This window comes from Tauraco erythrolophus, chromosome 19 (assembly GCF_009769465.1).
Source record: "Tauraco erythrolophus isolate bTauEry1 chromosome 19, bTauEry1.pri, whole genome shotgun sequence".
Lineage (NCBI taxonomy): Eukaryota > Metazoa > Chordata > Aves > Musophagiformes > Musophagidae > Tauraco > Tauraco erythrolophus.
Window position 1 is genome coordinate 417,151 of NC_141483.1, and position 16,817 is coordinate 433,967.

At 57.8% G+C, this 16,817-nt stretch overlaps 2 protein-coding genes across 6 annotated transcripts in view; both read left to right on the forward strand.

The window, feature by feature from the left end:
• Positions 1-10,022, forward strand: part of AIFM3 (AIF family member 3) — a 36,563-nt gene extending 26,541 nt beyond the window's left edge. For 2 of the 5 annotated variants that reach the window (XM_086623388.1, XM_086623390.1), the window contains exons 14-19: positions 813-889; positions 1,610-1,727; positions 2,698-2,796; positions 3,224-3,299; positions 8,418-8,522; positions 9,983-10,022. In XM_086623388.1, coding sequence (XP_086479514.1) covers positions 813-889; positions 1,610-1,727; positions 2,698-2,796; positions 3,224-3,299; positions 8,418-8,522; positions 9,983-10,022 — 515 coding nt within the window. Of the gene's footprint in view, positions 1-812; positions 890-1,609; positions 1,728-2,697; positions 2,797-3,223; positions 3,300-5,182; positions 5,243-8,417; positions 8,523-9,395; positions 9,417-9,982 lie in introns of all 5 variants that reach the window. The other 3 variants (XM_086623387.1, XM_086623391.1, XM_086623389.1) reach the window with 3 other exon arrangements.
• Positions 10,023-14,762: 4,740 nt separating this feature from the next.
• On the forward strand, positions 14,763-16,520 carry LOC104382645 (transmembrane protein 17B). The gene is made up of 4 exons (XM_086623704.1): positions 14,763-14,880; positions 15,207-15,310; positions 15,717-15,830; positions 16,260-16,520. Exons 1-4 carry the CDS (start codon positions 14,763-14,765, stop codon positions 16,518-16,520), a joined length of 597 nt encoding a protein of 198 aa, XP_086479830.1.
• The last annotated feature ends 297 nt before the right edge of the window (positions 16,521-16,817 follow it).

Consider the following 16,817-nt stretch of genomic DNA (forward strand, 5'->3'; position numbering starts at 1 on the left):
GGGGGTGCTGGCGGTGATGTGCCCACGCCGCTCGGCGGCCACACATCAGTCTGCGTAGCGAAGATGAAAAAGGCCTTTCTAGAGCCCCAATCCCAAAGTGCAACTGAAAATATATTTGGAAAATAGTAATGCTTTTGATTTTTCCAGAAGAAAAACCCGTTCAAACCAATTTCATCCTCTCAAGTTGTTTTCTTTAAAGCCTCTCCAAATGGAATTTTTTTTTTTGTTGCTGCCACTGCTGTAGAAGAGGGTATTTTTCTCCTTTATGCTTGGGGGAAAAAAAAATCCTTTTCTCGCTCTGTAACTTTTCAAGATGTTGCAGACTGGAAGAATCACAGAATTAGTTTAATTCTGCTTTTGTTGTTTTATTGACTGCCCTAATTTGTGAAGGCTGGAGGGAAAAAAGATCAAAAAAGGAAAATGAAAGCTTAAGAAAAGGTACAGATTGTGGGGGAGGCAGAGGAGCCCTGTCTGGAAACCCGAGGGCTCCCTTTTAAATATATTTTTTCAAAATATCTATAATTGAAAATTATCTTTAAGCATTGGAAAAAGGTGGCAGGCAGATTACAGCATTGCCCCGATGGCTTGGAGAGTGGCAGAGACCCTGGAGATGCAGAGGATGATGTAGTGGGAGCTGCGGGGGCTCTTAGGGTGCCTGACTCTGCTCCCCACTCCTGGAGCAGCCCACGGCCTTTCCCTTGGGACAGACGGGTTGTCCGGGCAGGGGGGAGGTCTGCCAGCCTCAGGGTCAGCCCCCCGGGGCGGTGGGGACGCCCGGCTGCCGCGCCGGCAGCCCTTGCCTTGTCCCGCAGGCGCAGTCCCAGCCACCGGCTTTCTCAAGCAGAGCGGCATCAACATCGACTCCAAAGGCTTCATCGTGGTCAACAAGGTGAGCCTGGGGGCAGCTCCCACGGGGGGGACAGGAGGGGCTGAGTCGGCTCTCCTCCGAGGTGGGCTTCCCTGGGCTCCGAACGGCTGTGGCAGGGGCGTTCCATCCGCTGAGACGCCGGGGTGCTGGGAGCATCACGCTGGAGGGCCTGGGACCCCCCTGCAAGTGGGGGGTTTGCAAATTCCAGCCCTGGATGCCGTGGCTGGGTCCAGCTCTGAGCTGTCCTGGAACAGTGTGCATATTGTGGAGTGGAAAGAAATGGAGAAAGATCCGCCTTTTCAAGGATCCCAAAGGATCTCATCTTTCCTCCCCATACCAGTGATGCTGATGGGAGCGGTGTTGGTGCCGACGGGTGGTGTGTGCCATGAGCGAGGAGTGTGTCATTGCAACCCACCCCTGTACTCATTGCTCATACATGCAATAAGGCAGGTTCTGTTTGCAAACACCCACAGACCCCCATCTTCTAAGAGGGGCTCCAGGACACCGGTCTGTGTCTCTTTCTAGCGGGTAACCCACTGCCATAGGGATGCTATAGGTCCCTACCTGCCTGGTCTGCTTTGAAAGTGAAGAAAGCTAAATCAAATCCCACCTGGGGGTCCCACAGCCACACAGAGGTTGCCCATGAGCTTCTGGGGACCACGGCAGCTCTAAACTGTTCCCCGTTTCTGTTCGTGTAGGGTGCAAACCCCATCGACGCACACTTCTGCTTCCCCCCTGCAGATGATGCAAACCAACATCCCTGGAGTCTTCGCAGCCGGTGATGCTGTCACGTTCCCGCTGGCCTTGAGGAATAACAAGAAGGTGAATGTCCCTCACTGGCAGATGGCCCATATGCATGGTAGGTGTTTTTCAGTCCTTGTGCTTTGCAACCGCAAATTGCGTACGGAAAAGAGCCTTTTCCAGATCCCTGGGAAATTTCCAAGCCCTCTAGTGAGAGAGCGAGACATCTGCCAACAGGAAAACTGGGAGTGGTGTTAAAGGTTTTGAAGCATGCCTACTGTATCCTACCTGATATGCCTTTGTTTGTCAGCCTTCTCGATGTGCGTTGGCTAACGATGCTTCGTTACAAACACAGAGGTGCCCAGGGACAGGACACCCTCTGCTCCCTGGCATCTGCAGGACCCTGATCTTCTCCTTGCTCCAGGATGCTTAGGAGCTCACATCCTAATGTCAGCTTGGGCTCACATCCCCAGCTGGGCTGCCCACGCTGCCAGGCTGGCCCAGGAGCACACTGCAGAGCTGAGACTTCCTCCCCTTTGCTCCAACAACTCTGGAAACCCTGGTGTGATCGGCTGCCCTGGAACTTTCCAAGGATCAACCCCTTGGGGAGGCTGACCTCTGGGTGTGTGCCCTGGGTGAGAGGTTTTGGAACCACACCTCCAAAGTTATCCTTTGGACACAGCCCCTTTAACGCTGGTCCAGACACGTCTCTGGGGCAGGGACTGTACCCTAGGCGTCTCCGTGCCCTCAGGGGGTTTATCCATCCCATCGCTGTTTGCGGTGGGAGCTCAGCCGGCTCTCAGCCCTGTCACTGTTGCAGAAGTTGGGTTGAAGCAGGCTCTTGAGCATGTCGCTCATGCTGGTGGAGGTGATGGGTCCGCACTGCCGGGGAGCCCAGCCTGGGACGATGTGATGCCTTTCTTGGTGCTTGTTGCTGTGTGGGTGTTTTTTTAGCCTAAGCAGAAGGTCTTGGTCTCCCTGTGCTCTGGCACTAGAGAAGCCGGTGCTGTGCTGCGACCTGAGGGCAGACCGCGACGACGTTGCCCTGGCTCCGAGCTTCCTCGCTTACTCTGCTGCTTCTCTTCCAGGCCGTATAGCCGCGCTGAACATGCTGGCCCACGGCGTGGAGATCAGCACGGTCCCCTACTTGTGGACTGCGATGTTTGGGAAGAGCATCCGATACGCGGGTAAGGGGCTCCCCAAGGCCGGTGCAGAGTTTGTGCTGGTGAAGGTGTCCTGGGATAGAGAAGCCACAGCCACCTCCCTTGCTGTGGACCCTCCACACCAACGTCTGCCTCAGGTCTGCTTCCCTTCCTGGCTCCTGAGGGTTGTGGTATCTCCTCCGAAACCTGTCTGCTCACGGCCGTGGAGTGCAGGGCCAGAGGGGTGGCTGTGGACATGAGGGATGCCCCAGCACGAACAGAGACAGTCTCCGTGAACTTGTACTTCTCTGGACAAGAGGGGTGGGTTGTGGTACCCTCATCTGCTGCTGGTCTCTTGGTGGCTGCAGGATGCTCTACGTGTAGCTCTGGATTGAAACACTCTGTCTTAGGGGGGAGAGCTGGATGCGGGGAGAATTGTTGCTGAGTCCACTTCTTCTTCTCTGCCTTCCAGGCCACGGGGAAGGATTTGATGATGTTGTCATTCAGGGAGATTTAGATGAGCTGAAGTTTGTGGCATTTTATACCAAGTAAGTGTTTCTTTTCTCCACGTTCCTATCCAGGCATTTGTTCTGCTGGGCTGGAAGATATTTTTGCCAGAGCATCTGTCAGTTGGTTTTGTTCCTCCGTGGACACTGAGGTTGCAGGACATTACTAAAAGGCTCTAGAGAAACGATGTGCTAAGAATAAAGCAAGTTAAACTGGTCTTTAGACCCAGTGTCTCTGGCAGATGTAAGCCCTTTGTTCACATGATATATGAGAGCAGATAATGGCTTCTATTCATTTGCTGCTGGCAATGCCCGTCAAAGATTCCCTTCCCATCGCAGCACCGTGTGAATGGTTTGTGAGCAGGGCTGGGCTGGGAGCTCAGGCATCACTGTTTCTGCTTCAGATTTGACAAATTAAGCTCAAACAACTCTTCTGCCTCTTAACAAACTGTGAGGGTTAGCAAGAGTCCAGGAGCTTTCGTTACACCTGTAGTGAAACCCACCTCTCCCCCAGGCTGGGAGCCTATCTGGGAATATTTTCCCGGGATGTGTTGACAGCTGGGATGTGTTGCCTCTGCTGTTCTTGAGCCACACTGGCTGTTTGGACTGGCTGGACTGTGCACCATGAAGTTATCCCTGAAATATTTGCTGCTGTTTATCCTTCTGTTGCCTTTGTCTGCGTCCCAATCTGAAATCAATGGCCACAGAGCCTCCTCCTGCCTGGGGATGGAGGGGATTTCTCCAAGTGCTTTCTAATATTAAGGATGGGGACAGTCAAACCAGGGAAGCGAAGGCCTGCCCGGCTCAGCCATCAGACTACTGGCAGCAGCGTCCAGGCGCGGATCGGGAGGGAGCCCTGGGCAGGAGCCCTGGGCAGGAGCCAGCTCCTGCTCAGCAGAGATCATCTCACCAGGGCTCGCTGCCCCCCTGCCCAATGTCCCTCACAGCCTCCACTCCACATCCCCCTCCCCGAGGCTGGCTGCTTGCCCCAGGGGATGGAACCTGGCAGTGAGATGTGTCCGTCAGCCTTGGAGAGGCACAGGGCTCGCTTTATCACCCCATGGCATGAGCCTGCGGGTCCCCAGTGCTCACCCACCTTCTCCTGGTGCCCATGCACCTCGGAGAATAACCTGCTGCAGGCAATGGGGCTCCAGCACCTGCTGGCACCCAGGGACCCTTTGCATGCGGGCGCATCTCTGAGCCCAGTGGCACTTTGGCCAAAATCACCTAAAAGGGTGGGTTTGTGCCAAGGCACCACCTGTGCTGGTGGGACATTCCCCTCGTACAGCCACAGCCGCGGCGATGCCGCTCCCCACCCTCTCCATGTTCCGAAGGGCATTTAAATCACGAAACTGCCCAGCAGCACTTTAAAATCCAGAGTTTGCTCGGCCAGCGTGAGCCGGGGCAGGACAGGAGCCCGTTCTCGGCAGTTTTGGTGCGGCGGTTTGCGGAGCCGTGTGTGCTTCTGCCGCTGCGTCCCCGGCGAAGCCGCTCTGCAGCTGTGGCATTGCCCCGTCTCGGGTGCCCCGGCCGCGCTGGCATCCCCCATGCAGCCAATGCAGCGTTACGGGGCCAGGCATCCACGAGCCGCACCGGTGCACATTTCTTTCCGGCGTATAACCTTCTTTGAAACCTCCATTCCTCCTTCCCGTAGGGTTTAGCTATTTATCCCAAGCCTCTTTAGAAAGGAAATGTCAGATTGCTTTAATGAAACCTCTGCAGAGCCTCTTCAAAAGGAGAGCCCCAAGGAAAGCGCAGAACCCCCGCTCCGCTCCGCGGCCCCGCGCTCAGCGTGCCGCCGGGAGGTGAGGGCCGCCTGGGCGGACCTGCGGGCACGCCGGAGAGCCAGGCTCGGCGGGCAGCAGCTCCCCGGCGGGTGAGCGGCGGGGGTCTGCTGCTAAGCGCTGTGTTGTTCTGCCACCCAGGAGGGGCTCCCGGAGATGGCTTTTGGGTACCAAGAGGGCATCCCACGCTGAGAGCCGGAGGTACTGGGGGAGCGCCGGCTGGCAGGGGGCCGGCCAGCGCATCTCCCACTGCTTTGCTCGGCTGTAATCAAGTCCCCGTCTCTGCTTCTGTAAGAGACCACCGGGAGCATTTCTTCCTCTTTTTCTCATTTGGTGATAGTTCTTCTGGTTGGTGCTAATGCTTTTGGACTGAGGACGCTGTCTCAAATTGACCATCCCCTCCTGCTTCCTTCTGCTCTGCTCACTCTGTGGTTTGGACTCTTCTCCTCCTGGCGCTGTCTTGGTTGTTGCCTGAACCCCACTGGCGGTTCCCACTCCCAGAGCCTGTCTTCAGCCTGGGAGACCCTCAGCATCTTGGGAAATCCAGGAAATTGCTGTAGTCGTCTTCAGTCACAGTCCTCCACTTCTGTTGCATTGAACCCTGCAGAAGAAGGGAAGACCATGTAGACACAGTGCTCATCTGCAGTGCTCCATCTTCCCTCAGCCTTTACACCAAGTCTTCTGGTTGCTCCACATCCCAGGTTCAGGAAGGGCACTCTTGTTGCCTCTAAAAGACTTCTTGAAAAAGAGGGATTCCTCCTGGCTTCCCCATCTGTCAGACAAAATATTTAAAATCCACTGCTGATGTGGGATGCTCCAGCTCATACCTTGCTGACGGAAATGTGTGGGCTGGGTCTGCCTTCATGGTTTGTCATGTCAAGTACTGGCTGGGCTTGAGGCTGAGTCGGTGGACGGCTGGTTGGGTTAGGTTGTCCTTTCCTTTGAATTGATATTGCCTTGGTTATTCATTGTCTTAGAACAGCACATCTCCATCAGCACATCTGATGGATAGGTCTCTCACCACTTCGTGCTTCCCAGCTGGGAGCTGGCTGCACTCAGGAAACCATACGAAGAGGAAACCACTGAAGCTCATTGTGTGCTGAGCACTGGAGGCATCGAGCAATGGCGAAGCAGCCAAGGCTGAGGCCCCATGTGATGAAAACAACCACCTGTAGGGTCTCCCCAGGCTGTGGTTCATGGTGGGATGGGGTTCTCATTGGCACTTTGTGTTTCTGAACTTGAGGCAACAGGAGAAGAGGGAATCTGCACTGCAGTGCCATCAGGTACTGCTGCAAGCGTCTTGGAAAGAGACTGGCTGTCTTCTGCAAAGAAAACTCCTGAGTCCCTGCACATATAATTGGAGTTACATCCCTAGGGAATGGGGTCCCACCCTGGGGAGAGTGGAGGACCTCGTTTACATCAGGCGGGACATCAACCATCACAGCAGAGAAGATGCAGGCTCAGAAGGCTCAGAGCTCTTCTAAATCTCAGCAGCAGCCCTCAAACCCGACAGCCCAGCAGGTGGTTCAGCTGAACTCGCAGGGGCTTTGTCATCTTGGTGGTTAATTACCCTCACTGCCTGCCATGGAGGCCTGTTGTCCAGTGTGAACCGTTACTCCTCATTCTCACCTCGTTTGCTGGATGTAGGAGCCACAGAAATAGCCACAGGCTATCAGAAGTCCTCTCTGCTGTAGGTACACATCTCTGCAGTGAGCTAAGGATGCTTGAGATGGGATTTCCAACGGCATCCACATCTTGTTCTTGAGTTCCTGCCAATGCAGCAACTTCCCCTTCCTGTTGCTCACCAGCCTGGGCTGCAGCACCAAGGACACTGTTGCATCCTCCACAGCCAGGAGGAAATGGCCTGCCTCTTGTAGGCAGGATAGGTACCTTGAGTTGAGTAGTAATTAGTTCATTATCTCAACTCAGTCCAGCTGGGAAAGAATGATTGGTGCCATACCTTCCCACAGCCATTCCCGTGGAGCAGCACCCTGTGCTGGAGCCGGGCCGGTGTCAGTCTGTCTCTGAGTCTAACTGGTGTGGACTGACTAAGCTGTGGACAAGCTCCAGTGGCTCCAGGGAAGATTCTGGGCTCCTGATCTGCTCCTTGCACCCATGCTCACCCAAGGGATGGGGAAGCCAGACCTCTGCTCTGTTTCCGACTCCCTCTCCCTTATTCGTAGTGAGCTTATTCAGGAATCAGAGCCAAAAGAGTCTTCTGTGATGAAGCTACCCCGTGGCTTTGTGGGACAGCTATGAGAGATGAATCCAACTCCCATGGCTCCACAGAGATGAAGTCTCCTCTGAAACATGGTCTGCTCTTCTCCTCCCGGGAATCAGGCACATGTTTCCCCCCACCGCTGCCCCAGCTGCTCTTTGCTCTGTTGGTCATGGAGCTCTTGGCAGTGGATTGAAGAGCAAGTCTTGATTTGTTGGGTGCTTCTACTCTTCAACTTACTCAACGATATCACTGGTGTTTAGTATCTTACCCACGCACCTTCTCTGATCCTCACATTGTTTGACCATTCAGTTGTCTATTTATGAGTCATCTCTTGGGTTCAGTCTTTGAAGATTTACACTCAGGTTGACCTCTGCAAACCTCGAAGCAAAGAGCCCTTCTTGTTTGCCTTGTGACCTTTAGCCAAAGCTCCTCCAGCATTTTCACATCCACTCCCCTTCCGATTTATGTTTCCCATTCAGCCTTTGAGGTTGTCTTGTGCCACCAGCATTGGCATGCTGGTGGGTGATGGTCAGCCAGGCTGGGATGTGCTGCTGGACAACCCACAGGGGTTTTGTCACTAAGGCTGGTGGGACCCTGGCGCTGGACACCTCAGCTGTCCCAGTGCTTGTGGAGGAGCAGCATGCCTGTGGGGCACTCTGCCCACTTGGAGGTGGACATCAGGAAGGGGATGTGGAGCAACACAACTGAGTGTCCCACAGGGAAATCCTGACCACCCGCTTCTCCACTCCTTCAGTACAGGGCGGCAGTGCAGGGGTTGCCTGCCCAGATGGCAGCAACACAGGCATCCTTGCTGATGTCCAGGTTTTTATCCACCATCAGATCCACCTTTGATGGTGTTTTCCCACAGACGCCAGGGTGCCCAGTGCTATCTTCATCCCTTGGGCACCCTAGTGATGCTCACCACACCAGCATCGGTGAGACCACAGTGGGCCAGCCTGCCATGCCAGCTGCCAGCCCTCTCCTGTCTCCTGTCCCACAGCACAGTCCCTGTGGTGCTCACGCCTTGGGATGGGTCCTGACCCTGGAGCAGGTGTTTCTCTTTGCTTCCTGCTTCTCTCCAGCATGTTGCTTTTTGGGTGATGGAGCCGTGGTCACCCGGGGCTGCCCTAACCGCTCTGCTCTGCCTGGCCCTAGGAGCGACGAGGTGGTGGCTGTGGCCAGCATGAACTATGACCCTATCGTGTCCAAGGTGGCTGAGGTCCTGGCTGCCGGCAGGACCATCCGAAAGCGCGATGTGGAGTAAGTAGATGCACTGAGGGAACTGGAAGTGCCAGAGCAGGGCCGAGCAGAGCTGTGGGGTGCAGGGCAAGGCTCAGCACCCCGAGGCAGGGTCCTGACGTGCACTGGGCAGCTCTTTCCCACTGCTCCCCTCTCCGTACCCTTCTCACATCTCCCCTCCCACCCTGCTCGCTCTGATCCCCCAGCGCTGCCTCCCAGCCTCCTCCAGGTCTGGCACCCCACGCACAGGGGGTTTGTCTTACACACCAGGACCCAACACCAGGGGCTGGGTGTGCTGCCCACGCACAGCCCTCTGCAAGAGCAAAGCCCTCAGAGCTCATAAGCAAAGTGCATTTTTCTCCTTTCACTTTGTTTCTAAGAGTTTGCACAGGAAAGAGCGTAGCCCTGCATGCAGAGGGTGGGTGCAGAACATGCCGTGCTGGAAGGCAAATGCCAGGGAGGTGAGAACACCTGGGAAGGAGCCTTTAGAGTGGGAATCGGAGCTGGAGGGGGGAATGTGGGTCCCTCTCCCGGGGTGCTTCCACATCTGGAATAAAAGCAGACTTTTTCAAAAGCTTGGGGAGAGGAGCCCCCCGGGCAGCTTCGAGCCAGCTCAGACGCCTGGGCACCCCTGGGACAGGGAGCATGTCGAGCGTCCCACCCAGCCACCAGTGACCAGGGCAAGTTTGTGCCCATCATCTCCAGAACATCAGGAGAGGGCTGCTGGCCGCCCAGTTTGCAGCTGGGAGGACAGTGGCATCTCATGGGCACACCGGTGGTTGGGGGGGACCTGCTGGCCCCTGCGGTGGGGCTCAGCAAGCCTGGAGGAAGCCGGGCCACCTAAACCTGAAAGTCTTTTCTCTCTCTGTCTCCTGCTGCTTTCGCACCTTTTAGGCTGTTTGTCCGTCACGGCAAGTACGTTCGGTTTGGGGTCCCGGGGGTGCTGGGCATGAGGGACGGGCAGGAGGGACAGCCCTTGGCTTGGGCTGTGCCCCCAAGTCCTGTGTGGGGACACTGGTTGTGGCTGCGTGCCATAACCCCATGGGGGGTGATGCCGCTGTGCTGGGCGGGGGGCTGGAGGAGGGTGGGCATGGCTGCTACGTCCCCTTGCCAGGGTGCTGGTGCACAGATCTGCTGGGAATGGGTAGCTCCTTTTTGGCTGGGGAGACGGCTGCCCTTCAGTGGCTTTCCGGGAATTCTCAGCTGAATGCCAGAAGGGCTGGTTTTCAGTTAAAAAAACACCGTTTGTATTCAGTTTTACACGGAATTGAGGATCTGCACATGAGTTTTAGGATGGTTTTAGTGACATGTGAGTGAGGGCGGAGGAAGGGGTGCTGCTATCCTGCCTGGGCACGGAGCGGCATGGGTGCTGGGACGGGGACCAATGACCGGAGCAACACCAAGGGCACTTCTGAGGCACACCGAGCACCTTTGCTTGTGGGAAACATCTCACAGCACTGTGGGTTTCTCCTCCTTTTCAGAACTGGAGATATGTCCTGGCTAACTGGGAAAGGCTCCTAACACTGCTGGAAGCTGCGCCCTCCTGATGCTGTGCCCACCGCGGGGAGACAGGATGGCAGCTCCAGGGACATGTGGGAACACCACGGCTGAGTCATTTCCCTTTGAGACCTGGATGAACCCGGCGCCCATCACTGCGCATTTACCTTCCCAGCAGACCACCGACGGCTCCTCTGCCCCGGTGCCCACCGGGCTGGGGCTCTGTTGTTGCAATTCCCGTGGGACGCTGGAAAAGCAGCCCCCGGGGAGAGCGGGGTTAGGCACTGGCAGCAGCCATGGGTGCCGGGTGGCTGCAGATGCTGCCAAAGGGCCAGGGGGTCCCCAGGCGGGTCTGCCCCGAACACGTCCCTCGCCCGCACGAACAGCACGAGTGCCTTTCGTTGCTCCCTGTGCTTTCGAGCACGTCGCCCCTTCCCAAATCCTCTTCGCTCCCAGCAGAGCTCCAATGCTCGTCCCCGCAGAGCCTGGCATCCGCTCCCTCTCTGCATGGCTGCAGCGCTTGCCACGGCTCTCCCTGTGCCCACCCACCCTGGGGTGCCCCTGGGGGGGACAGGGAGATGGAGTCACGGTGGGTCTCCATACAGCCTGGGATTGTGTTTCACATTCTCCCTTCTCCAGGCTGGTGGCCCCCGTCCAGCACCCTCAGCAGAGGCAAACCCCTGCCCAAGCCGAGGGCTCCGGAGCTCCTCGGTCCCTGTCCCAGCACCCCCCCATCCCGGAGTGGCCAAGGGGCTGGAGTGCTGCTCCCCTTCTTTGGGGGCTTGGTTTGGGCTTTGCACTGGCAGCTCCTGGCCAGCCACCCGGGTGCGGAGTGGGGGCTCCCCAGAGAGGGGCGACAGCGACTGCAGTGCCTGGGCTGGGTGGTCCTCCTTCGAGCCGACCTCATGGTGTCCTTCTCCTTAATGATGTTGCAGGGTTAGTGCTGCTGCTGAGACGTTACTCAAAGAAAAGTAGGCAGGGAAGTATTTCTGGCTGTCCTCACTCATTCCTCCTCTCGCCTAGTGACAAGGCTGCGCTTCTCATCTCGGCTTTCCACGTGTCTGTGCTCGGCTGTTGTGTTTTTTGCCACTTGCTGGAGGAAGGGCCTTGTCTCCTGCTCAGGAGTGGACCTGGCCAGCCTACAGCCCCATGTCCATCAGCCTGTAGAGTCAGGGGGTGAGAATCCCCCCTGGAGAGCCTCCAGTACGCTGTCCTGGGGGAGCTTTCTTCCCCAGCAGTCAGTGTTGTACCCTGAGCCCAAAGCAAGAGGATTTATATTTTCGATTTGATTCACCCTCTGTGAATTAAAGCAGTACCATTCTTGGGATCTGGATCATCTCTGGTTCCTTCCAAGGCCTTGTGTCACCTCTGCGGGTCAGCCAGGTGATGCTGCACCTCTTCTCTGGAGGCTTCCCGCTTGTGTCCAGCTCACCTGTATTTATTTCGACTTTTGATCTTTGCTGGGTACAAATGTCACCAGTCATGTGCCCTGTCTCCAGTTGGCCTCTTCGGGTTTCACTGCAAGGATTTTGGCAGACGGGGTGACCAGAGGGGACAACAGTCAGGGACGTGCACGCTCCAGCATGCAGTGACGGGCAAGGTCCTCTCCTTGAGCTATTGCGTATCTGCTGGATCCACAAAGGGATGGGATCTTGCAAGTCTCATTTTAGGTCCCAAAAGGCAAATGTCGATGTCCCCGTCCCCAGTGCAGTGCAGGTGAGGGCTTTCTCTGGGCAGAGGTGGCCAGGGCTCCCCAGGGCTGCCCAGCTCCTGCGGGCAGGAGGGCTCTTGTGGGGGGCTGGGGTTGGGGCCGTGCACGTTGTCCAGGAGGAGGCAGCTGCCCAGCCCGCTGCCCCAGCTCTGCGCACTCGCCAGGGGGACGTGGCTTCACATCCCGTGTCCTGCGGGTGGGATGCTCAGACTCTGCGTGGGCACCTCCCCCAGGGACCCAGCTGGGGGTGCCTGAAGATGTGGGGACATCATGTGGTGGCACCCCCTGGAGTGGGGTTTTCCCTCTGGGCTCTCTGGCACATCTTCCACGCTGGGTGAGGCTGGCAGCTCCAGCGACCCAAGTGCTCCCCCAGCACAGCTTGGCTGGGCCTCCATCTTCCTGCTCACTCAAGAGCTTGGCATCCTCCGGAGTCCCGCAGAGCCCTCTGGCAGGGCGCTTCGTTTTTCAGGAAGGTGCCCTTTTACTCCTCCACCTCTGCTGGGGCCTCATCCAGTGTCAGGCATGAGCTGCGTACAGCAGGCATCACCCCCGTGTTCATGGGGCTAAAGACCATGCAGGGGCTGAGGAAGGACCTTCTGCCCCAGCTTACAGCTGCAGTGTAGGGAACAAGTCCCATTCCCCCTTTCTGTAGAGGGGCTGCTTCATCCAGGGCTGGGAACATCACCCCATGACAGGAGAAACCCCAGTCACCCCCACGGACATGTGCTGGGTCATGGGCAGGGCAGCCCGCATAGCTGGGCATCCCGACACTGACCTGCAGGCATTACTCTGCACTGGCATGGCATGGTGTCGGACCTGGGACCGCTTGTCCAGCACTTGAGCAAGTGCTTCTGGCAGCAAGTGTGTCCTGGAGCTGGGCAAAGCCAGGTTGTCTCCTCTGCCACCTCTCCGTGCGTGTCTTGAAACCTCCTGTGCCAGGACAGAAAGTCTCCAGCTATTCTTAAGAAACCACCTGTGCCCATCAGCATTAGCTGAACACCATTAGCTGGACCCATCTGGGGCACATGCAGCTTGTTGGTGATCCCTGGCTGTGTTGCCCCATCACATTTAGCTTCACCAGATTGCCCAGGTATCTTCTGGGTTGCTCACCTGGGTTGCCCATGCAGATGTGAAGCCTGCAGACCCTGAGCTCTCCACCAGCTCCTCAGATGCTGGGCTCTGCCCATCGCCCTGCCCACACCTCGCCCCACGTGCTGGCAGGACCCAGGGAGCCACACGCTGGGCCCAGCACACCTTCCCCTCCCATGCACATGAGAACCCCCCCTGGACATCTTGTTGTGGCATCACACCAGGTGATGGCTTTATTTTAAGTTTCCTCGTGCCCTAAGCTTTTGTTTAAAAAAATCACTGCTCCTCTTGAGGTGGTTTCCCAGACATTAGGTACGGCCTCACTCGCTGCCCGTCCATCTCTGCCCACGCTTTTACACCTTGCACATTGCTTGGGTGTGCGTTGCCTCTTCATGCACTGGCATTTACTCCTCATTTTGCCCCTTCTTACAGTCCCTGAGAAGGTTGTGGCAACACAAATAGCTTCGCCTTCTTCCTTTCCCGCAGTGGCATGCTTGTCCCGCTGTCCTGCAGGCTGGCTGCCCTTGTCTTGGCTAGGGCTGGCCCAAGCTGAATGATGGTGGCCGACCATCTCCAGGTAAGTCTTCCCAGTGCCACTTTAGAGGCTGGGAAGTGTTCAGTGCTACAGGCTATGGTTAGACACCCTCCCTGGTGCAGTGGAGACTGTCTTCTCACCAGTGGCATCTTCAGATGTCTCATCCAGGCATAGCCAAATAGACCAGAAGGACCTCATGGGCCTTTCTGCTCATCCATTGTCCTCCCTTAGCTCAGCCTCCTTATCTGATAACAGCGCAATAGGAGGCTGCATTTTTTCCCACACCGGGTTAGATTTTCTGCGAAATCCACTTCATATAGATTTATTATATTTTTATCACTGCTAACGTAAGGGCAGGGGAGCGGCTGCCCAGAGCCAGGCCACAGGGCCACGCTGCAGAGTCACAGCTGCTCAGAAGAGCTGGAGAAAGGACACGCACCCAGGGCTGTGCTCACAGCATGCACCTGCCTGGAGAGGCTGGGTCCTTGTCTGTGGAAACCCTTGATGGACTTCAGCCAGTCACGCGTTGGTCTAACCACGCTTTCAGCCTCAGGTGGGGTTTTTTTTTGGCAGCATGTGGCAATGAGCTCTGCAGATTCATTTTGGCTTTATCAAGCAGAAGAACCCTCTTTTTATTTGGTTTCTCGAGTCCCTTGCTGGCACCTGGCCCTTAAGGCCCACATTTACAACACTCTTTCCCAATATCTGCAGCAGCTACTCTGATGCATCTTCAGGGATGGGGTGGAGGCTGAAGATCATGAGATGACACCATGCCTGTTGGGTAGGACTAACCACAGAGACCCCGAAGCACCATCCCCTTTCCCTGCTGTTCATCTCTGGCTCAGTCACCCTCTTGCACACACCAGCCCCACTGCCCTCCCTGGGACCCCTGATGCTGGACGGGTCCTGGGGACGCTGAGCAGCGTGGACACCCGCAGGGGCAGCCCCTTAGTAGGGCAGCTCATGGTGATGGGTGAAACTCTCCATGAGTCTGGTGACTTTGAAGACATGTTTCTGCCAAAGAGCACCATCCCCTCCCTGAGTGTCCTCGTCCGTCAGGGAGCTTTGGGCAATGATTCCACCGATACGACACAGCCAGGAGAGGGTGCGGTGGAGCAGAGTGCTGCCCGCGGGGCGCACGGGCAGGGGGCACCACCGCGTCCCCGTCGCGGTGACGGGTACAACCTGCTGCTGCCCCTGCAAGCCGCCGCGGAGAGGAGATGCTCTGTATCCGTGTGGCTCCCGCTGGGGCTTGGTGTCCCAGGGGGCATTTCCCTTTCCCACATCCTCCTCCTGGCTCAGCCACCCTGTCCCCGCGGAGCCAATGGCCGGGTGGCCTGGCGCATTAGCCCGACCTGTCATCCCATTAATTACCTTCTGGCTAATTCCGGCTGAGCCGGCCGGGGCGAGCAGGGCTCAGCTGCCGACCATGGCTGTGCAAACCCCTCTGCCCCCCAACCTCCGCCGGGGCTTGGCAGCCTTCAGCAGCTCCCTCTTCATCAACAACAAGACGCGGGACAGCGGCGCTGCCCACACCTACCACCCAGGTACAGGTGGCAGAGGGGTTTGGGGGGGGTTGCTGTTCCTCCATTACTGTGAGCCCGCTCAGCGCAGCAGCCGGGTGCCTCTGAGCCGGGAACACCCAAAGGACCCCCGCACCCGCCCACCGATGAGCTGGAGCAAAAAAAATAAGGGGATTTGCTGTAAACAGATGTTCTTGCTCCCCAGTCACCCCCCCAGGCACGGCAGGGGCCATCGTTCTCCTCTCCGCAAGCTGCGGGGCAGGGGGTGCCTCCGAGCGGTGGAGTCTGGGGGTGCTGGGCAGCCCTGCCCACCCCTGCCTGCCCTGCCCACCGCTGCCTCCCCTGCCTAGCGCACGAGGTGCTGGCCAGCCTGCCCCTCCAGATGATGCTCTACTTCAATGTCTACTACTTCCCGGTCTGGTGCTTGGCCGAGGGGATGATGCTGCAGCTGAAGGTACCATCCCGTGGGGCATGTGGTGGTGGGGGTGGCCTGGTCCTGCCCGACCTCCCTGGGCACGCAGGGGCTACACTGAGCAGGGGATGAAGGAGCCTCTTCAAAATTAATGAGTTCTCCCCAACATGAGCAAAATGCCCTGTCGCCTGCCAAGACGGCTCACCTCCGGCTCCCAGGGACAGAAATCGCTGAGAACCACCACTGAATTTTCCAGGCAGGAAAAGTTAAACTGGGAGGGCAGCAGGCAGGGGTGGGCACCAGCACAGGTGGGAGCTGGCAGAGCATGGGGAGGGGGGCACAGGGCACAGGGAGCTGGGCATGGAGTGCAGGGGATGGTGCAGAAATTGGGCATGGAGAGGTGGGCACGGGGTGCAGGGGCTGGGACAAGGCTGTGCCCCCATTACAGTACCACCTGCTGCCTCAGCACTACCAGTTCCTGCTGGTTGCTGCCTTCCTCATCCTCTCACTGGCTGAGGGCTCCCGCCTCTACCTGGGATACGTGGGGAACCTGCAGGAGAAGGTAAGTGCCCTCTCTCTGCCCTGGCCACAAGAGCATCCTCCAGTGCTTGGAGGATGGCCCTGCTGGGTGGGCTGTGGCTGTGCTGGATGTCCCCCTGCCCAGGACCTGAGTGACCAGCGCCCCTTGTAAATCCTGGAGTTCTGGCTGGAGCTGCCCTGGGAAGGAATCACGGGTGCAGGCAGGACCTGCAGGCAGGGGAACGAAGGGGACCTGCTCGCTCTCCTGCTGTATCCCTACAGCACTGGGCTTGACAGCATCTGACCAGATCCCGGCACAGCTCCACGTGGCAGGGATGTCCCTGGTCCCCGGGTGATGAGGCCAGCAGAGCAGCTGGTGCAGGAGCCCAGCAGGGAGCTCCTGGGGCAGAGAGGGTGCCCCCACCCCACCGATGGGCTCTGTGCCCCATCTTAGCAGGCTCTGCCCCTGCAGGTGCCCGAGCTGGCTGGGTTCCTCCTCCTCTCCTTCCTGATCCAGCTTCCCCTCCTGCTCTTCCTGCTGACGGACAGCCACGTCATCCGCCTGCCACTGGAGATGGCCATGCACAGCCTTTTCCTGGCCTTCCTCGTTGCCGAGATCACGGCCGCCTTCCTCACGCTGAAGACCATGACCAAGCAACTGGCAGCACAATTCTACCTGCGGCAGTTCGAGGGTGGCAGGGAACAGCCGGGGCAGGGGGGTGCGGGGGGGTAGGCAGCCCAGGAGGGGTGATGCTGCGGGACCCCCCATCCCTGCAGTCAGTCCTGGCAGAGAGCATTAAAGAGTGCTCGGAGCCCCGCGGCGTCTCCACACACTGTGTTTTTAAGTTGGGCAGCTCAGCGGCTTGTGGGGTTCCCGGAGCACCCCTCGGGCACAGACCTGGCTGGTCCCTGCCCCCCAGCAGGCTGACAGCCCTGGGCAGACAGGAGCATGGGTTTCGGCACCCGAGATGCTCAGGCTCACCCCAGGGCTGCGCTTGTCCTCGCTGACCATCAGCCCTGGCAGGAGGCA

What these genes read in the sequence shown, in the direction of transcription:
- LOC104382645 (XM_086623704.1), top strand. Translation starts at nt 14,763, where the DNA reads ATGGCTGTGCAAACCCCTCTGCCCCCCAACCTCCGCCGGGGCTTGGCA. An exon ending in TGCCCACACCTACCACCCAG is followed by an intron (nt 14,881 to 15,206) that starts GTACAGGTGGCA and finishes TCCCCTGCCTAG; the next exon opens with CGCACGAGGTGCTGGCCAGC. An exon ending in GGATGATGCTGCAGCTGAAG is followed by an intron (nt 15,311 to 15,716) that starts GTACCATCCCGT and finishes CCCCCATTACAG; the next exon opens with TACCACCTGCTGCCTCAGCA.